General features: G+C 40.0%; 1 protein-coding gene across 2 annotated transcripts in view; it reads left to right on the forward strand.

The window, feature by feature from the left end:
• Nucleotides 1-635: 635 nt before the first annotated feature.
• LOC125484271 (complement factor H-like) overlaps nucleotides 636-21,251 on the forward strand; it is an 80,556-nt gene continuing 59,940 nt past the window's right edge. For both annotated transcript variants that reach the window (XM_048602308.1, XM_048602309.1), the window contains exons 1-4: nucleotides 636-736; nucleotides 10,757-10,930; nucleotides 14,634-14,739; nucleotides 17,281-17,357. In XM_048602308.1, coding sequence (XP_048458265.1) covers nucleotides 664-736; nucleotides 10,757-10,930; nucleotides 14,634-14,739; nucleotides 17,281-17,357 — 430 coding nt within the window. In that variant the 5' untranslated portion in view covers nucleotides 636-663. The remainder of the gene's footprint in view (nucleotides 737-10,756; nucleotides 10,931-14,633; nucleotides 14,740-17,280; nucleotides 17,358-21,251) is intronic.

Genomic DNA, 21,251 nt, shown 5'->3' on the forward strand with positions numbered 1-21,251 from the left:
CAATACATTCCACAAGCAGCAGTATGATTGCTAAGGGTCACTGAGACAACTTACTGAGGGTACTCAGCAGCAGCTCCCTCACCTGTAGCCTCTACAAGCAAGAAAAATGTCATATGAATACCATTACTTTCAAGGTCAAGTTCTTCTCTAAGTCGCTCACCATCCTGACTTGTGTAAATGTCACCATTCCTTCATTACTACTGTGTCAATATATAATCTGTGCCTAACACCAGTGTGGGGCCACCATGACCTCAAGAGCGACAGAGATTACACGGGCCTGCTATTATCTCAGGGCAACCAAGGATTGGGAGTAAATACATTTTTTGTCAGCGCTATCCATATCTCAAGGATGAAATGAAAATTACATGTGCAATATCATAATCCAAACTCAAGTTGAAAATTTACAAAGCACTTATGTAAAATTAACATTTCTGCAATGATACATGTGAAAAAACAGAATTTCTTTAATTTGAGGTTTACCAAGAACAGGAACATATACTGTTGACTTAACATTGAGTTCATCAAACTAAAGTATCACTATCCAAACAGACAAGGGATCAGATATTGACTTTTAAAGTAAAACTTTAATAGGTTAGTTTCAGTCTGCACTCTGTTAATACAGCAGAAGGCTACTGTTTTGAAAGTCTCCGTTGTTCTGCTAAAATGAGATTATCTGAACTTGTATTTCTTATTGCTATTTGTGGTAGTTATACTGGACAGTCTGCAACTTACAGGAGTAAGTATTATTTTTCATAATTATAACTTTTCAAAATTTGCAAAGAAATAAGTGACTGTAAAGCATACAGTTATATGCTGACCTGGTTTATATAAGTTGTATGGTGCTGTGGATGGTAGTTAATTGAAATTTCCTTTCATAGAATATTCGCACTGGATTGATTCTCCTATGCATATTTACAATTTTTGTTTAATTGGAATGATGAAATAAACTGAACAATCCTTCTCGCCATTGGAACATTTTCTTTCAACAGCTTCCACTGTACTGTATAAGATAGTCACCAAGCAACCCAATAGAGAATTTACAAGAAACTTCTTTGCCCAAGTAGTGGTGAGAATGTGAAACTTACTGCAATGGGCAGTGGGTGCAGTGACCAGTATAGCTGCAGACACTAGACAAATGTATGAGAGAGAAGGATATACAGAACTATACAGATGGATTCTGATCAGGAAAGTTGGAAAGTGGAGCATGTATACAGGCATAAGATAACAAGATAACAAGGCATAAGATAACAAGATAACAGGCCCGAAACATCAGGTTTCCTGCTCCTCTGATGCTGCTTGGCCTGCTGTGTTCATCCAGCTCTACATCTTGTTATCTTAGATTCTCCAGCATCTGCAGTTCCTACTATCTCATGTATACAGGCATGACTGGTTGGGTTGATTGGCATGCTTCTGTCTCATATATTCAAAGTAAACCTGGTTCAAAAGCTAGCCATTACAAGTTGGGAAGCATAAGAGTCAGTGTCAGTGCATTGAAGATCTGCAATGGTGCTTGTATATACTGCAGTCAAATATCTGGGCAGCTGTGCATTACACACCCAGGCTTTTTCCACAATGTCACAACCCTTCAGGATGTTCAGTGAATCAAGAAAAACAAATCAACCAGGACTTCAACAAGGTCTTTCAACCTGGACCCACACAGTTAACCATTGACAATATTAATTCAAAGCTAGTGAAGCTTGGGAAACTGAATGGAAATCATATGATGTCATAAATAAATATCTTGTGAAAGACTCAATGCTGAGAGACTCTTGCCTCGATCTTTCATAAAACTCGCAGACAACTACAAACTGCCTTCTCTCAATCAATGACAGATGCAGATATTTGAAACAAAATTGGAAAATTAAAAACTCTTTTGTGTGGGACTATGGTCACCCTGAACAGACCACGCAAGATATATTGACTTAAAGCCTGATTCACAAGTACAGAGAAGACAGCCCAGTGATACATGTTGTTACATGCAATTACTTGGCTTAAGCAGATAAATATGAAATGACAGTTGTTGTTCTACATCTACATAGCCTTAGGAAGGACAGATAGTTGTTCTGTGAGTTTGAATTACAACCTTCCACCAAAAAAGAATAGAATATTGGAGGAAAAATGTGTTTTGAAATGCGCGCATATTATTGCATAAATGCTCTTCTGTGACATAGGTCAGTGATACTGCATTTCCAATTTTAACAAACATGGTTGTAATATTCTTTGGGGAATTTCATTTATTACAGTTGTAAATAAGTATTTCAACAAAAAAAAACAGATAAACCTGTCTACTTCACTTTATCTTACAACAGTAACTACGCTTCACAAGTATTCATTTTTTTGTAAAGTATTCGCAGTATTTTGAGGCTATGAAAGGCAGTATATAAATTCAAGTCTTCTTTCCTTCCTTCTCGCTTACAAACTAGATGTGACTGGGTGTGATTTGCGCTGATTATGTACAATAATGGTTCTAAAGGATAGAATCATTTTAATGGAAGTAATTTAGGCAAGAAATTAATTATTTTAATCAATTTGTGTGAAGCATGACTTACACATGGATAAATGAAACAAATCACAGCTCGTCAGTACAAAGTAGGCACTGGAATTAAAGTGGCTCTGCCTGCTAAATCACAGTAATAAGAAAAATATACAATTAATAATAAATATTGGAAACATGAAATTACATATCACAGGAGAAAAGGCTAACATTTTGGGATGTTGATTTTTTGACACCCAATTTCGAACAAATGGTGGTCCATTCTCAGTATTTTGTTTTCACTTCATGAAGTGTTTTGACAAATTTTTATTTGTTCAGGAAGGGACATGTGTCAAAGGAATGTTTAATAATAACATACACAACATTACAAGGAGTTACCAGAAAAAATATCATGTTTTGGCATGGCCTTGTTGGTCGATGGGAGAACAAAAATTAGCCAAACAGTTCCCAATGAAAATTGGCAAAACAACATGCGATACAGCCTATGAAGATGTTTGGAGCATATGAAATTTAGCAAGGGTCTTGCCAACAGTAGAGGCACGATTGAACCTAATGGCACTTTGAACAAGAGCACAAATTTGGATGACAGGCAAGCAAGTGCTTAAGATATTTGTCTGAATTCTCTCCTCTGCTATTTCACCACTGTAAATAGTTCTGTTTAGGATCAGCACAAGAGATGAAGCTTCAGTGAATTGGTGTTGACCTGTGAATGGATTGCTCTACAGATTATTTTTGATACAATATTACCACCTGCTGGCCCAAAAGGTATCTACATCAACTTAAGCACACAGCCATCTCAGCTGAAAGGAGCCTGAATTTTTAACCTGTAATGAGCACAACAGCTAATTATCTGGGCATGTTGTTCCACACATCAGAATTTACACAGAATTCGAGGTGCATGAATTAGAATCCAGAAATAAGGGAATGACATCATACATCATCACTGTCGTCGTTTACACCCTAGCAATTTTGACTGGCTCCTGTGCATCCTTAGATTCTCAGGAAATGTCATATAAATCTCCCCTTAATTCATGTAAGTTTTACGTAGGTAATCAGTCAAAGAAAAATGAAAGCACTGTGAATGCAGCCTGCTAAGTGAGTAGTGATCTATATAAAATGCTCAATGATACCTGCATGCTGATTCTCCTGTGGAGCACTTTGAGATACTTATGCCTCAATGGAGCTATGTAAATACGAGTTGTTGCTGACAATTGAGGAAAAAAATCAAGCTCATATGCTTTTTAAATGCTTTGAAAATAATGCTCTGTACGTGCGATGCACAGAGACTTTAATTTTGTGACCTTTCTGCCATGGTTAAAAAAACCTCTAAAATTCAGTAAAGGACATGCCAAATATTCCAATAAGGGCCACATTCTGCCTCACACTAAGTCCTGCATGCCCAGCAACTTTTGCTTTGACAACCTCGGTCATCCTTCACACTACACCACATCAAATGGTAGGTATTTAGCTTCATTTACTGATCTGTCTATGGCTTCACTGCTTCTCACTGGTGCAACTTTCTCAGTTCTACATCCCAGCTCATGCCTTTCATCCTCCAACTTCAGGTCTCCATCACAAAATCCATCAAGTGTCTCAGCTTTGCTCTCCAGATTTTTATTGCTACTACTTCTTTCTCTATCTTTAATTACTTCCTCAAAATTGACTTTTAACTCATGTTTGCAAGTCAAATATCATGCAATGTTTGCTATTTGAAGTATTTTAGGTGCCTCCTATGTTGAAGATATCACAAGGAGTACATGCTTCAACTTTCCGCTATGGATCTTATCAACTCCAATGGATATACCATGTTTTGTTCATTTACTCTTTCTTTTAAATATGCTTCTATCTCTTTCTCTCCTCCCACCCAACCCACCCCACCATCCACAAATCCTTTTCTCCCTCACAGTAGCTACAGAAATCCCCTTTAATTAACATTTAAAAACAATTTTAGCCAAGGTCTTTTTCCCAGGAGAGTCCAAAACTAGAGGGCATTGGTTTAAGGTGAGAAAGAAAAGATATAGAAGGGGCCTAAGGGACAACTTTTACATGCAGAGAGTGGTGCGTGTGTCGAATTAGCTACCAGAGGAAATGGAGAAGGTGGGTACAGTTACAGCATTTAAAAGGCTGGGTACATGAATAGGAAAGGTTTAGAGGGATATGGGCCAAATGCTGGCAAGTGAGACTAGATTAATTTAGGATATCTGGTTGGCACGGATGAGTTAGACCAAGAAGTTAGTTTCCATGCTGTATAACTCTATGACTCTATGTCTCTCTATTTTTCTTTATCTCACATTCCCTTCAACACTGCTTTTCTTCTAACTTGAGTCTTTTCATTTCAAACAATATCTTAGCTAATTCCAGCTGTGACATCCCAAATTCTGTTTCCTTTCTTCCAATTCGAAATGTTGGATAATAATTTGAAGCATCCCTTCCTTATGGGACCCTGCTTTTACTTTTACCTTCAATTTATCTGCTAACTCTCAGTTTAACTTTAATCAAAAATCTCAGATCATCCGCTGCTCTATCGTCCACTTCCTGTAAACTCCTAGCAGTATTTAAAAACATCTTCAAATTCTGTGCAATAAAATTTCCCACAACACAGACATTTTATGTCCAAAACCACTACACATCAATTAATTTAAAAAGAAAGATGCAGATCCCTCCTGAACTCAGTAAATTTTATGATCTCAGTTGATGTTATTACTGGACATGTCAGAACCCAGACTGAAATCTGGCTTAATAGATTATGTTTTTTTTCCATTTAAAGAAGTAGCCTTGCATGAAACACAAGCACTTTATACTGCAGCTCTGGTTTTAACAATAAAACAGAAATTATTACAGAAATGAAAAGAATATACAAAGAATGAACACGTAATACAGTTCTAAAGATTTTGAAAAACAAAGTGATATGCAACAAAAACTGAAATTGCTAGAGGAACTCAGCAGATCTGGCAGCATCTTTGGAGGGAAAGCCGAGTCAATGTTTCATGTCCAGTGACCTTTTTTCAGAACAGACTGGAACTGAGAAAAGGTGGCATCTATGTTGAAGACAGGGGATATGAGAGAGGGAAGGAATGAACAATAGATGGAGAAGGAACCCAGAGAGAGAGAACAGCAGTTGGCAGACAGCAGACTTACTGCAGTGCTCCAACAAATCTCAGGGTAAACTGAAAAAACAGTGTTTCATTTTCTGCTTGGGTAAGTCTTCAGGACTCAATATCAAGTTCAATCGTTTTTGGGCCTGAACACCTTCTTCCATGTCCTATACCTACACCCTGACCCAAGGCCTTGTCATCACATGGGCTGCTTTCATCACAATCAACCCATTTTCACTCATTTATGGCCCCCATTAGCAGTATTTCTTTCTCCCTGACACACCATTTTCCATTCCTTTGCCCAGATGCTGCAGATTGTGTAAATCTGAAAACTTCTCAGAGAGAAGTAAGAAGTGCACCTTTCAACACGTCTCCATATCTCAGTTCTCTCCTGAACTGAAATAAAACAAAGAATTAAGGATGCTGGAGATCTGAAACAAAAAAACAGAAATAGATGGAGAAAGACCTGCTGAGTTTCTGCAGCAATTTCTACTTTAATTTCTCTTTCAATCTGGTTTAGCCTGGAGCTAAAATAGTAGTTGGGCCTGGTTGGCATTATTAGTCACCAGTTTGGAAGGTTCAGTAAAAACTGGAACAGCTTTAGGGCAATCAGTTTAATTGCTTGCATTTGCCAAAATGTACAATTACAATCCACTCCAATATCCTCCGATGAACAAGTGTTGATTTTAATTTGGAAACAAAATAACATGGATGTTACCATATAAGCCAATCTTTGAAACCTCAAAAAATTAATCAGAAGATATTAGTCAACTTATAAACCAAATGTCCACCAGCGTAACTGTGGATGGTTGCCACCCTCTCTTCCACATGCGCTGTTTGCTCTCTATGTGCAGATTTCAAATTCCCACACATCATTGCAACTTAGGCAAGAAAGACACTCATGAATGGTGTGGGCATTGGCAAGTCAGCTGGGAAAATATGGTGAGACTGGCAGAAATGAGATTCCAAACATTGAGAAAAATGTCTAATTTTCCAACCAAGTTTTGAACAGCAAGATGAGAATCTCACGAGTGAGTGGCGAGAGGTCAATTTGCATCCATTTGTATGCATTAGTATGTCATGATTATTTAATCTTGCCTCATTGATACGCAGCTTATTATTGTCCCTTATTATTGAAATGAGATGGTGACAATTCCTGACATGAAAGTCCGAGCAGGTAGCTGGCAACTCCAGTTCACCATTGGGGCCTCCAGGTTGGACAGTCATGTTTCAAGACAGCTTCCATGGGCAGGAACAGCACGCACACCCTCTTGCATAAGACATGTACCAGCTTCAACACAACCTCGTGTTAACACAACTGGATCTCTGATCCAGTTACAATACAATTCTACACTTCAGTCCTGTACTTTGGAGCACACCAGCACCCTTCATTGTAATGTGAATACCAGGACACTTTGCCGAAAGGGATAAGCATTCATCTCACGAATTGGACCTCAGGCTCCTCACTTGTCCTCTTAGCGCTCATTCACTTTGCACTTACATGGATGCTCACAGCATCCCTGTCTTGCACTGCTTTTTAGTGCTTTGCCACTCCAGCTAAAGCCTAAAGATTCACAGTACTTCTGTCTTGCCTTGCTTTTTAGCATAAAGCTAGACAGCTTGTCATGTTTGTCAGCTGTCATCAGTCAAGGAGGTGGATATGTTGCTGTACAGTACCATGCTATGGCAGTCTCACACCTGCACCTGGTGACAGCAGCATATGTGGCAAACATGTTGCATGTGCATAAACTGAGTAGCTATGTCTTGAAGTCTAAGTAAAGTAGTTATTGGTCAAACCAAGGGAGTCAACCTTCACTCAGCCCTGGCACAGTAAGTCAAGAGCAATGTGCCGTACCGGTCCAGCAGCTTTGGGGCAGTCGACTGTTTGGGGTGGTCAGGGTCAGGTGGTACATATCACTACAGTTCATGGAGTGAGCCTTGGTCAGCCCTGTAGGTCCAGTAGAACAAGTACCGGGGATTTTTAAAATGAATTCATTGGATGTAGGCATCGATTGCTGGGCAGCACTTATTGCCCATCACTGGTTGCCCTTGGGAAAGTGGTAGTGAGCTACCTTTATCAATCACTCTCTTTGTGAATTGCTGCAGTCCATTTTGTAGGTAGACCCATAATTCCACTATTGAGGGAGTTCCAGGATTTTGATCTAATGACACTAAAGAAACAGAAATACATTTCCAAGGCAGGATGTGAGTGGATTGGAGGTAAGCTTGCAGCTGCATTTGTCCTTTTAGATGAAAGTGATTATGAGTTTGGAAGGTGCTGACTAAATATTTTCAGCAAGGTGAATTTCTTGTAGATGGTATGCACTGCTGTGACTGAATGTTGATGGTGGAGTAAGTGAATGTTTGTAGATGTGGTGCTCAGAAGATGGGCTGTTATTTTTTTCCCTGGATGGTATAGAGCTTCTTGAGTGTTTTTAGGGCTGCACTCATTCAGGCAAGTGGAGAGTATTCAATCATACTCCTCAATTATGTCTTGTAGATGGTGGATCAGCTTGGAAGTGATTTACTCACTTTAGGATTTCAAGCCTTTGCCCCATTCTTGTAGTCACAGTACTTATATGACTAGTTCAGTTCATTTTCTGCCCAAGGATGTTGATAGTGGGGATTCAGTGATGGTAATTGAATGTCAAGAGGCAATTGTTAGATTCTCTCTTATTGGAAATGGTCATTGACTTGCACCTGTGTGGCACAAATGTTACTTGCCACTTGTCAGTGTCCAGGTCTTGCTGCATTTGATCAAGTACTGATTTAGTATCTGAGGACTTACAAATGGTTCTGAGCATGTGCAATGATCAGCAAACATTCCTACTTCTGTCTTTATGATGGAGGGAAGCTAAAGATGGTTGGGCCTAGGACACTATCCTGAGAAAGTCTTGTATAGATGCCCCGAAGCTGAGATGACTGATCTCCAAAAATCATGTTGCTATATGTTAGATATGACTCCAATGAGAGAAGATTTCCTTGATTCCTATTGATTGCAGTATCACTAAGGCTTCTTGATGCCACACTTGGTTAAATGGAGCCTCGATGTGAAGGGTAGCCACTCTCATCTTACCTCTGGAATTCAGCTCTTTTATCCATGTTTAAACTGAGGCTGTAATGAGGTCGGGAGCTGACAGGCCATGGCTGAATCTAAACTGCACGTAATTGAGCGGGTTATTATTGGGCAGGTGCAGCTTGATAACACCTTTCATCACTTTACTGACTGATGGAGCAGTAACTGGCCAGTTGGACTTTTCCTGCATTTTGTGTATAGGTGATACCTGGGCAATTTTCCACATTGTCGAGTAGATGCCAGTGTTGTAGCTCTACTGGAACAGCTTGGTTTGAGTCACAGCAACTTCTGGAGCACAGGTATTCAGTTCTATTGCCGGACTGTTGTCAGGGTCTACAGGCTTTGTAGTATCCAGTACCTCCTTGCTATCTTAATATTGAATTGAATTGGTTGAGGACCGGCATCTGTAATGTTGGGGACTCTGAAGATGGCTAAGATAGATCATCCACTTGGCATTGCTGGTTGAAAAGGTTGCAAATGCTTCAGCCTTGTGTTTCACAGAGTAATGTCCCCGTGTCAGAGGCCAGGTGGAGGCACTCCATGGCCCTCATTGTACTAAGGATTATGCTAAGACTGTCAAGTGCCAGATGTTGATTGGGAGACAAGGGTTTTGTTCTGTAACTATTGTCAATGACACAATCATGTAACCCTCCCACCTCCATGTACCGATACAATGCAGTCTATTCTTTAATGAGAGCAAAGATGGAGAAGACCACAGGCCTGCTGAAGGTGATGTTCTAATGCTTGCATAGGTCTGGGGGTGGTGGAGTGGAGGGCTTGCAGTATAGTCCAGACAGAGCATACCATATAACCTTTGCATGCTGTGCTCTGCAGAACTAGAGCAGGCAAAGGGGTTGTGATGGTTGCTGAAGAGCTGGAAGAAAGGCAGCAGACTTCTGAGGAGCAAGGTAAAGACATTGAGTCAGAGGAATATCACCTTCAACTTGATGCAGCAGTGCAGCAACAAGTCAGAAGGGCTTTAAGTGACACCCAGTTCTGTGATGTGAGCTAGATCATTCATTAACTGTATATTAGTTGCTGTTCAAAAGGCAAACAACCTCTGTTTGTTCCCAGAGACAAATGCAGTTGCTATTTATTTTTTTCTTCACTTTGTTGCAGAATAAAAATTAAGGCTTTCAATCATTTGAAGGTTTTCCTGTATGTGATGTTCCCATGTTGAGAAGAAGTTTATAAAATAATGAGAGGTATAGATAGGGTTAATGGGTAGCTGTCTTTTCCCGATTAGGGGGCATATTCTTAAAGTGAGAGGAGAGAGATTTAAAAAGACATGAGGGGCAATTTTTTTTTACGCAGAGGGTCATTCATGTTTGGAATGAACTTTCTGAAGAAGTGGTGGATGTGGGTAAAATTACAACATTTAAAAGACATTTGGATAAGTACATGAATGAGAAAGGTTTGGACGGATATGGGCCAGGAGCAGGGATTAGATTATGGTCGGCACAATTGGTTGGACCGAAAAGTCTGTTTCCATGCTGTATGACTCTATGATTGCATGTCAGGATACACAGGCCACTGGGGAAAGAATAGCCCTCCCTTAGACAGGATTCTCATAAAGAATGACAGCTTAGTTCTTGAATAGCAATTCATTTACAAATATGAACTTCTGTTTGCAATAAAGTATCAGCCAAGCCATCTATATGCCCTGAGAACCATTGCTTTTTGCTCTTTCTTCCTATTACATTCACGGTGAAGGACAACTCATGGCTGGCAGTGCTTGAAGGGGTGCATGGCTGGACTTTAATAATGGTATCAGCATCAGGAATCTTGGGAAGTCCTGGTAGTCGCAAGTATTTCTGTCTTTGGCAAGAGAGAAGGAGGACAAGCAAGGCACCATACCAGCATGATTTATAGGTAACAAGGCAAGTTTCATCTGCTTTATCCCTTGTTGACCAGTTATAAGAAGGGGGAGGGGACAATTGACTTACATGCCAAGTATATGTATAAACCTGAATTATGGGACCAAACAATGAGATTGTCCAAATGCTGTGATCTTTACTATTAACTAGTCAATCCTATACCAGTTTTTATGCAACTAATACTCAATGTTAAACTTGTTATTTCTTACTGTAGGTTGTGGACCTCCTCCAAAATTTGAAGTCGCACGAGCACCTGTATCCGACATTGAGGTTCATGCTCATGGGACTGAAATAAATTACAACTGCATGATAGGATATGTAGGTCGCCTTAGACAAAAGTGTGTGGATGGGGTGTGGAGAAATGCAAACACACAATTGTATTGCAAATGTAAGTGTATCTGCATTAGTGCCTTTTCTACATCACTTAATTTCAATCCACTTTTTTCAAATAAAAAACCTTTAAATACCAGATGTAGTAGCAGTTCTCATAGTTTATCATTTAAGTAAACTTTGTTGAAATGGATTATGACATTCTAAAAGTTAGGACTGAGGATTTTTGTGTAATTCTAAATGTCCGCCAATGCAATCTGGCAGACATCACAAAAGGAATCTTTTTATAAATAGCTCAAAAAGCAAAGCGTGACAGAAGATGTAATAAACAGGAGGGAACCTTTTCCGTTATTTTATACAAAGATGTATCCCAAGTCCTTTAATTACATTTGGAATGAATGATATAAGGTAAAGATGCGGTTCAGCTGAAAACTGATTCTTTCACTTTATACAGTATGGTTACTGCTGCCTGTTCAGACTTAGCACTTGGGAGAATGAGAATCTCTCTCACCATGAAGCAAACTGCCTATCAGCTCAATGCCAGTTGAATGCTCAGCAATCTGAGAGTCCCTGTGTCTGTACACTGGAAGCCAGTTTTCAGTCAGTATCAGGAATCAATTTGCAAAAGTCTTAGCCTTCCAAGCATTCTTCAGAACGTAAAGCAAATAATCAAACATGACATATAGATAGGTTAACATCCAAATGTTACTGAGAGCAATTCTGGTGTAGGACATACAGGCTTATTTACCCAATTTCAAGATAGTGTGTTGATAGTCTGAATTATCACCAGAATGATTTTAGGTGTAAGAGGGATAATTCATTAAGGAAATTATATAGCTTATTTTCATTGGCAAAAAGCAAGCTGAATTGTCAAAACAGATGTTGATTTCCATTTTTGCTTTTGAAACGATAACCTGATCTTTTACTGTGGTCCACCTGTTCATCCCAATTTCTGAGTCTCGGAGATCGAAGGAAGAGGCATGGAAAGAGTTCAGTATAAAGCTGCTGACCTAAGAAGTAGGAGCAGTTTAGATTGATTAAGAAAGTGAAAATGAAGTACAAGAGTAAGCTTACAGGGAATGTAAAAGCTGATCGTAAAAGTTTCTATTGCTATGTGAAGAGAAAAAGATTGGTGAGGACATATGTAGGTCCCTTACAGTCCATTACAGGGGAATTTATAATGGGGAGCAAGGAAATGGCTGACCAACTAAATGCTTACTTTGGTTCTGTGTTTACAAAGGAGGACACAAATAACACACCAGAACTGTTGGGAAATACAGGGTTTAGTGAGAGGCAGGAACTGAAGGAAATCAGTATTAGTAGGGAAATGGTGTTGGAGAAATTGACGGGTTTGAAGGCCCCATGCCCTGATAACTGACATCCCAGAGTATTTAAGAAAGTGGCCTGACAAATAGTGGATGCATGGGAGGTCATCTTTGAAAGTTCTATGGAGTTGGGAACTGGTCCTACAGATTGGAGGGCAGCAAATGTAACCCCTCTGTTTAGAAGGGAGGCAGGGAGAAAACCAAGAATTATAGACCAGCCAGTCTGATATCCATAATGGGGTAATGGGTGGTCCATTAGAAAAGAATTAACAGCTGAGCATTGGAAAACAGAGGCAGGATCAGACAGAGTCAGCATAGATTTATGAAAGGGAAATCATACTTGACAAAATCTTCGAGAATGTAACTTGTAGAGTTGATATGGATGAGCCAGTGGAGGGGGTTTATTTGAACTTTCAGAAGGCTTTTGACAAAGTCCTACTTAAGAATTAGTGTGTAAAATTAAAACAAATGGATTGGGGATAGTGTATTGAAATGGATAAAAGAAACCGGTTGGTAGTCAGGAAACAAAGATCAGGAATAAATGGAACAGTCCCCTTTCCACTGTTACACTGGCACTATCCCCCACCTCTTCCTCCACTACATTGATGACTGTATCGGCGCTGCCTTGTGCTCCCACAAGGAGCTTGAACAGCTCATCAACTTTACTAACACCTTTCACCCCAACCTCAAATTCACCTGGACCGTCTCTGATACCTCCCTCTCCTTCCTGGACCTCTCCGACTCCAAATCTGGTAATCATCTCAGCACCAACGTGTATTTCAAACCCACCGACTCCCACAGATACCTAGATTACACCTCCTCTCACCACCCTCCTGCAAGAATATGATCCCCTGCTCCCAATTCCACCATCTCTGCCGTGTCTGCTCCCAAGATGGAGCATTCCACTCCCATACATCCCAGATGTCCTCCTATTTCAAAGACCATAACTTCCCCCCTCTGGTGATCAAAAATGCCCTCAACTGCATCTCTTGCATTTCCTGCACTTCTGCCCTCACACCCACTCCCACCAAACAAAAATAAAGACAGGATTCCCCCTTGACCTCACATATCACACCACCATCCTCCGCATGCAATGTATCATTCTCCGCCACTTCCGCCACCTATATCTGATCCCACAACCAAAGATATATTTCCCTCCCCACCCCTATCTGCCTTTCGTAGGGACTGCTTTGGCCACGATTCCCTTGTCTACTCCACACTCCCCACTAACAACACCACCCCAACACCTTTCCCTCAACCACTGGACGTGCTACACCTGCCCCTACACCTCCCCCCTCATCTCCATTCAAGGCACAAAACAAACCTTTCATATCAGACAGGGATTCACCTGCACATCCATCAACTTGGTCTATTGTATCCATTTCTCCCGTTGTGGCCTCCTCTACATCAGTGAGACCAAGCGTAGACTCAGAGACCGTTTCGTAGAGCATCTGCGCTCTATACGCAATAAATGACAACACCTTCCGGTTGCCAACCATTTTAACTCCCTCTCTCACTCCCTGGGTGACATATCCATTCTGGGCCTTCTCCAGTGTCACAATGACACCTCCCACAAACTGGAGGAGCAACACCTCATATTCCATCTCAGGAGCCTACAGCTTGATGGCCTAAACATGGAATTCACCAGTTTTAAAATCTCCCGACCCCCGGCCTCATCCCATGTCCAACCCTCCCTCTCATCCCCGCCTCCTTGACCTGACACAACCATCTTCTCTCCCACCTATCTGCCCCTCCCATCCCACTGACCAATCCCCACCACTCCCTACCTGCACTCACCTATCACCATCCCACCTACCTTCACCAGCCCCACCCCTTTCTAGATTGCCCCATAAGGGGATACATTCACTGTATGTCTACTTTGTCAATCCCCTTTAGCACCTTATATCTCACGAGTAGTTTGACTAGTCGCACTGCATCTGGAACACGCACTTCACATCTACCTTTAAAATAAGAAAATGTCAGGATCTAGGCTGCCTTATTAAAATATTTTGAGGGGTCTGATCTGGTCCACAACACATTCAACCATTGAAATATTCAATGAATAAAAAAAGAAAGCTGTGGGTAACCAGTCCATACTATCAACACAATAACGATGAGTAATAAAGCGCAATATTGTATGGCTAACCTAACAATTTCGCGATAGATAACAATGATATTCAAAGTTACCTGATTATTTTAAAATATCCAATTATTTAACAGATCTTAGGAAATCATCTACCATGTTGCAGATGGCATAATATGTATCTTTGTTCATTTTATAGTTAGTTAAGTCAGATAGTAGAAAGCAATGGTGAAATATGAATTATTTTTGTAACCAGTCATTCATGATATTAGTCAATAAGCATCAATGTTCATGTTTTATTGCTAAAGCCATAAATTAATTTTTAATGCTATTTCAACCCACTTCAATATCAGTAAAGCCATGTGGAAGTCCTGGAGATATTCTACATGGAACATTTCAGCTGGTAGAAGGTGATGACCTGGTTTTTGGTGCACGCATTAAATACACATGCGATGAAGGGTAAGAGATGCATTATATTTAATCTATTTCTATTAGTGCCTGGAGAAAAAACAGCTACACTTGACATGTAAAGTAGTCATAGTCCTACCAGACCTCATTAGAGAAAAATGATTGGTGCAGGTTTAACTTAAGGGCCACCAAACTCAGGCAAGGGAAGAGGTTGAGAAGGTAGGGCCTTCAGAGTAACCTCAGATGGTTCAGGAATTGAACCAACACTGTTGGCATCAGTCTCCATCCTAAACTAGCTCTCCAGCCAACTGAGCTAATCAACACTCCACTTGACATAGATACACCACTTTAATCATTTATCTTGGGCGCAATCAGTAAAAAAAGTATTTCTACAATAAATCCACTAGATCTTCTATTGAGCAGAATTTTCCTGGTGCTTTTATATATTTACTTGTATTATCTCTGATCATATTATGTAACATTTTACATATAGTCCACTAAGTCTAGCATCCTGTGGCAGAACTTCAAGTAATACTTTTTACATCAACATATGTTATGGAAGTGACTTATCTTAATGTTCATAATCGGAAACCCTATGTAAAAAACAATAATGAAAACTCCATATTTCATTGTTCATGACAGGGAAACATTTTCAGCATGGTCTGTACAATAACCAAATTAGTACTGGCACTTCTTGAAAAGAAACTTATCATTTTCTTCCCCTCAGTAGCAATTCTAATATTAGGTTTTAATTTTAAAAGGAATATATAATCATATGTTTCACAATAATGTATCCAGCAAACAGCCTTTTTTTTTAATACAATAGTAAACTTTCTGCCTGAAAGTTTCACCCTCGTTTTGAAGTTTTAATTATGGATTTCATATTTTTGTCCAACACAGTGACTTTTAGCTGAAGGCGCATCCTGACATGGGACATATGTATGCACAAAGTTTTGGTAGCATTAATTCCAGTCCAGTTGTTGTCGATTTTCTGTTCACCTTCTAACAAGTTTTGCTTGGATGTTTTTAAGAATTATTTGAAGATAGGTTTGGAGTAGAAATTCAGTTAGGGTCTAGTTGAATGGCAGAACTTGACAGGCTAAATAACTTACTGCAGTTCATATTACCTATGCCCCCTATGTACAAAACCTATATTACAATAAAAATATAATTTGTAATATATAATAATGTAATATATAATTTGTAATTCTAATGGAACACATGTGATGGTGAGTTCTAGAGAGATCACTGATGTTCTAGAAGTGTATTAAACTAAGTGTTCAGCCAAGGAAGAGTGCAGATAGAGATGCCGGCTTGCAGACATCATTAGAATTTGTTGGCATCATGAATTTGGTGCACCTCCTGGATGACACTGAACCACCACTGGTATTCATGTAATGCATGTCTGTTCATATTTTCAGGTATTTAGCAACTTAAGCCCCTTCAGATTCGAAATACCATAGATGAAGGGGTTAGGGGGTAGGGGTTAGGGAGAGCATTAGTACTGTTCAAAATCTGCCACAAAATATCTGCCATTAGTACTGCCAGTTTGTGGAGACACAATATGATCCTTTCACTCAACTGGTTTGATTCATGTAAGCTATCATTCCTTATTGATAAATCAAATAAAGAGAAAGTGAAAAATGTTCAGTTGCTTCAGGCTTAAGTATTAATAAATAAATCAAATTAATGTACCCATATAGGTAGGGGAAGAAGCATTGGTTTCAATATTCTAAGACGGGCAGAGACATTTGTAAAACATTGAATGTCTGCACTCCAGGGTATTTCATTGTATTTGGAATTAAATTCAATTGAATGAAATGAGGAGAAACAAAACACCAAGTGAATTAATGACCATCTTGCATTCAATGCCAAACATCACATATCAGAGCCTTTGCTACAGTTCTGAGGAAGGGTCACCGGACCTGAAACGTTAACACTGATTTTTTTCCTCACAGATGCTGCCAGACCTGCTGAACTTCTCCAGCAACTTTGTTTTGGTTTGCTACAGTGCACCTTGCACCTCCCACCAAAATTGAGTTCTTATTTTGCCCCCTTTGCAGCTCTCTGCCCTTGTCTGCACTTATCACTTTCACGGTACCAGCTGCAGCTCAACTGGTAGCACTTTGCCCTCTGAGTCACAACGGTCTGGATGCAAGACCTACTCCAAGGTTTAATCACAAAAGGCAATGCTAATGATTTAGTTCAGTCCTGAGGAGAACTGCACTGTCGAATGCCATCTTTCGGATGAAATGTTTGACAGAGGCTCCATTTCTCTGCTAGGTAGAAGTAAAGGATCCCACGGCACTATTTTGAAAAAGACTGGTGGAATTATCCGCAATGTCCTAGCTATACCTAGTTCTCAACTCATATCACATGGTCATCATCACATTATTGTTTGTAGTAGTATGTTATACTTGGCTGCCAGTTTCCCTGCATTAAAACAGTGACTGCACTTTAAAACAAATGTATTTCTTTGGCTGTAAACTGCTTAATTATGTCCTGTGCTCTTTAGAAGTGTATACATAAATGCAAGTTCTTCCTTCATGCCAAAGAAAATAATTAGCATTTTTATACTGCTTCCTTTTAAAGATATAGGATGGTGGGTACAAAGAATTACCGTATTTGTGAAGTTGATGGATGGAGTGGTCAGGTTCCATATTGCGAAGGTAAAGTATTTAAAAAGCTTTATCATTTTGTATTTGTTAAACATCATTTTTAGATAATAATGAAACACATATGGCGGAGATTTGTAGTAGAACTGGATAAGAAGTCCAGTGAGGCCTATCTTGACATCGGGAGCAATTCGCTGCGTCTTTTATACATTTTGCTATGCTATGAGGAAACTTTCACGCTTCTTCAGCGAGAGACTGATGAATCTATGGAATTCATTGCCACAGAAGGCTCTGGGGGACAGGTCATTGCGTATATTTAAGACAGAGATAGATAGGTTCTTGATTGTTAATGGGATCAAAGGTTACGGGGAGAAGGTGGGAGAATGGGATTGAGAAACATATCAGCCAATTTTGAATGGTGGAGCAGACTCGGGCAAAACAGCTTAATTTCTGCTCCTATGTCTTATGGTCTTATAGTCTTTTGGTGCATGTGGGAGGTTCTCTGGATGAGTGGATAGGCAGCACAGACAGCAGGCAGGGCTAGTGGTGTAAGGGGTTGGGATGAGTGAGAGCAAATGGGGAAGATGCTCCAGGTATTAGTGAAAGTAGAGCATCTGCCTGGGTGAGAGGTGGGTACAATAACAGAGGTAGAGTAAATGAGGTATCAAAGAGGAGATGATGGCCCTTATGCTGGCAGACCGAAAAAGTTTATTGATCATCTTCCTAAAATGCTGGGCATTCCACCAGATGACTGAGACTGCACTGACCCAGGTGGCAACCTAGGTCCAAGCTGGTCTGATATCCAAACTGCTACTACTGGTCCCAAGGGAAGAGAATGTACCACATTTGCCCAATGGGATATCCATCTCCTTGTCCATAAAATGGGGTGCCAATTTACCTTCTTTGCCATGACCAGGAAAATGTCAGGACTTACGAAGGGCAACTCCAGACTGACAGCTCTAGTCTGGGTGCACAATGGGCTTTTAAAGATAGCACATGTGCAAGGGATGCTGATCTTTGGCAGTGTCTGTTAAGTGACAAATTGTTCCAGCAACAGCAAGTGATAGGATAGGGATGGACTCAGACATGAGGGATGCCATAGGGTGAGGTAGGTTGTAAATGATGTGAGTTTGGTGAGGTACGGTGAGAAATCTCATTAGACTTCATTTTGAGATCCCTCCCAAAAACTTAACATAACTTGCATTTTGTCAAAAAGTAGGATTTGATCCATAATTAACCATTCAATGTTTCAAGACCAAACTGAGAGCAGAATCAGCCTAAATTCCTCTTGTTCAAAACTTTAAAAAGTAGACAAATTATTTCCCATGAGATACTTGTTCTCCAGTTTGAGTGTCAGTTGTGAGCAGCATATGGAATGTTTCTGTGTGATTTCTGAGCAATCATCTTTTCCCTTCCCCATTGTCCTTAAACCTAATCACAGAATATCTCTTAGTTAATACATTTTGTATCCATCTGCCTTACCATCTTTATTATACCTGTCTAATTCATGAAACATATTCTTCTGCTGTAAGTTCTTCATCATACAACCTTATCCCTCGTTTCATATTCGCTACAAAATGTGCCCTAGTCTTTCAGCTTTATACCATACAACTTTCATAACAGCCGACATCACTAAAGACACTCCCAATCTGTTAAACCGTCACCTTTTCCTTTTTAAAGTCCTGAATGATCATTGCATTCAAATTATGCTCTTCATTGTTCTTGTTTGAAATCTGTAATCAGTCACAGCACAGAACCAATAATGGCATGATTGGTATTTCGGCTCGTTATAGTCTCATTTGTCTTTCCTTTCAAACTTTCAATTACAGCACTGCTCTGTCTTGTTCTACATTCACCCATTGTATTATCAACACTGCATTTAATTAAATCATTGTTTGTGCTTTACTCATATCATCACTTTGCTGAGGCCCTCCCCTTTAATGGGACCACTGGAAACATGGGGTCAGATTTCATATGTGCACCTCTAGCACTCTACACACCTCTCATCTACTAGTGGTATGACTGTCACTGCTTTTTCCAATTGCCTCACCAAAAATAGATGAATTATAGCTTCTTCCAGTTTAATATCAGTGCGTGCAAAATCATCTGTTTTATCACAAAAGAGGAAGCGCCTTTGACACTTAAGTGTCACTTGTTCTAGTTAACACCCTCAGATTCAATGCAGAGACAGGGAACTTAATCCACTGCTCAAACCCAAGCTTAATTTATTCAGTCTCTACGTAATTTGACCACTTTTTATACCTCACCCATTACATCCTGTGTAACCCTCTGTCTGCATTGGAAACATCAAGGCTGAGTTTCATCAGCACTCTTTCTGATAGTCCTCATGCCTCCATCCTCAAAATACTAAATGTACAGCCTATGTACTCAGCTTCATCAAGGCTACATACTCTTGCCGGATTCCATGGACTCTGTTCTTGCAGAGAATCTTTATTAAATTTCCAACAGTCACTTGGGAGTACAGAATGTGAACATTGCTGGAGAGACATGTGGCCAACAATATTGCTTTACACTGAACAGGAGAAATGTAAGAATGCCAGATTTCAAAAAACTCAAAACAAATTACATGACAAGAGAAAAGGATACTGATCATTTGGCAAGTTGGCTTTGATTGAGGCATTGCCATGGAGAAAGCAGCAGGGAACAATAGGGTATGCATGCTTCTGGCTAATTCAAAAAGATGCAATGTTTCTATATATCCCTTTTTATAGAGACACACACGTATGACTTTCCTAGCAAGTGTAACTGAGTCATATTATGAATTTGGCTGATTATCTTAAATTGATTGTTAGAGTAGCTGTTAGTTCATTAAGAATTGTTCAGCAGGTGCTGTTCAATTGCAAAACCACAGAAAACAATAGATATTTTATTTTGGATTTTACAAGTGCAGCCTTTTTGAGCAGGGTCTATATTCTGCTTATTATAAACAGCCAGTGGAACATGTTGCTTGACTTGGTCAACGACTTGTTGAGACATAAAACCTAAGTACCTGTCATTGCAGTGACACTGAAACCCATGCATGACTCTTCTCAATTTTGTGGTAAGCATTATGTATTTTTTTTGGACTTATCACAGCCTTCTGGAAAAGAGTCTCATTACTACATAAGAACATGAGAACTTCGGGCAGGAGTAGGCAATTCAGCGCCTTAAGCGTGCTCCACCATTTAATACAATAGTTGCTCATATTGGTTCATTTCATCTTGGCTTCAATTCCACTTTCCTGTACTCTCTTCATAATTCTTAAACCCACTACTAATTAAAAATCTGTCTACCTCCTTCTTAAATTTATTCAATGTCCTGACACTCATCTACTCTGGCATAGTTAATTCCACAGATTCGTGACCCTTTGAGAGAAGTATATTCCATCATTCAAGTCCTAGATGGTGTGATTCAGGATTAGTTATCACTTCCATTTTCTGAATAGTAATACCGCAGAGTAGATCACCTGTCTACTATAGAAGCTGCCTGATTATCGATATAGGCTCTCTAAAGGGTAAATAATCCATGTTGCCAGGTTACTGTTCAGGTAGCAAAATAGTAAAAGATACCCTTTGTGTCACTCCTGGTGGTTTTACTACTAAATCAGAAGATCTGTGGTGTTAGAAAAATCTCCCGCACCTCATCCCTCACACCCCGTCCACGCAATAAAAACCAAAAAAGAATCCCCCTCGTCCTCACGTACCACCCCACCAACCTCCGGATCCAACGCATCATCCTCCGACACTTCCGCCATCTGCAATCCGACCCCACCACCAAAGACATCTTTCCCTCCCCACCCTTATCTGCTTTCCGGAGGGACAACTCTCTCCGTGACTCCCTTGTCCGCTCCACACTCCCCTCCAGCTCCACCACACCCGGCACTTTTCCCTGCAACCGCAGGAAGTGCTACACCTGCCCCCATACCTCCTCCCTCACCCCCATCCCAGG

The sequence above is a fragment of the Rhincodon typus genome, chromosome 10 (genome assembly GCF_021869965.1).
Source record: "Rhincodon typus isolate 14 chromosome 10, sRhiTyp1.1, whole genome shotgun sequence".
In the NCBI taxonomy this organism is placed as follows: domain Eukaryota; kingdom Metazoa; phylum Chordata; class Chondrichthyes; order Orectolobiformes; family Rhincodontidae; genus Rhincodon; species Rhincodon typus.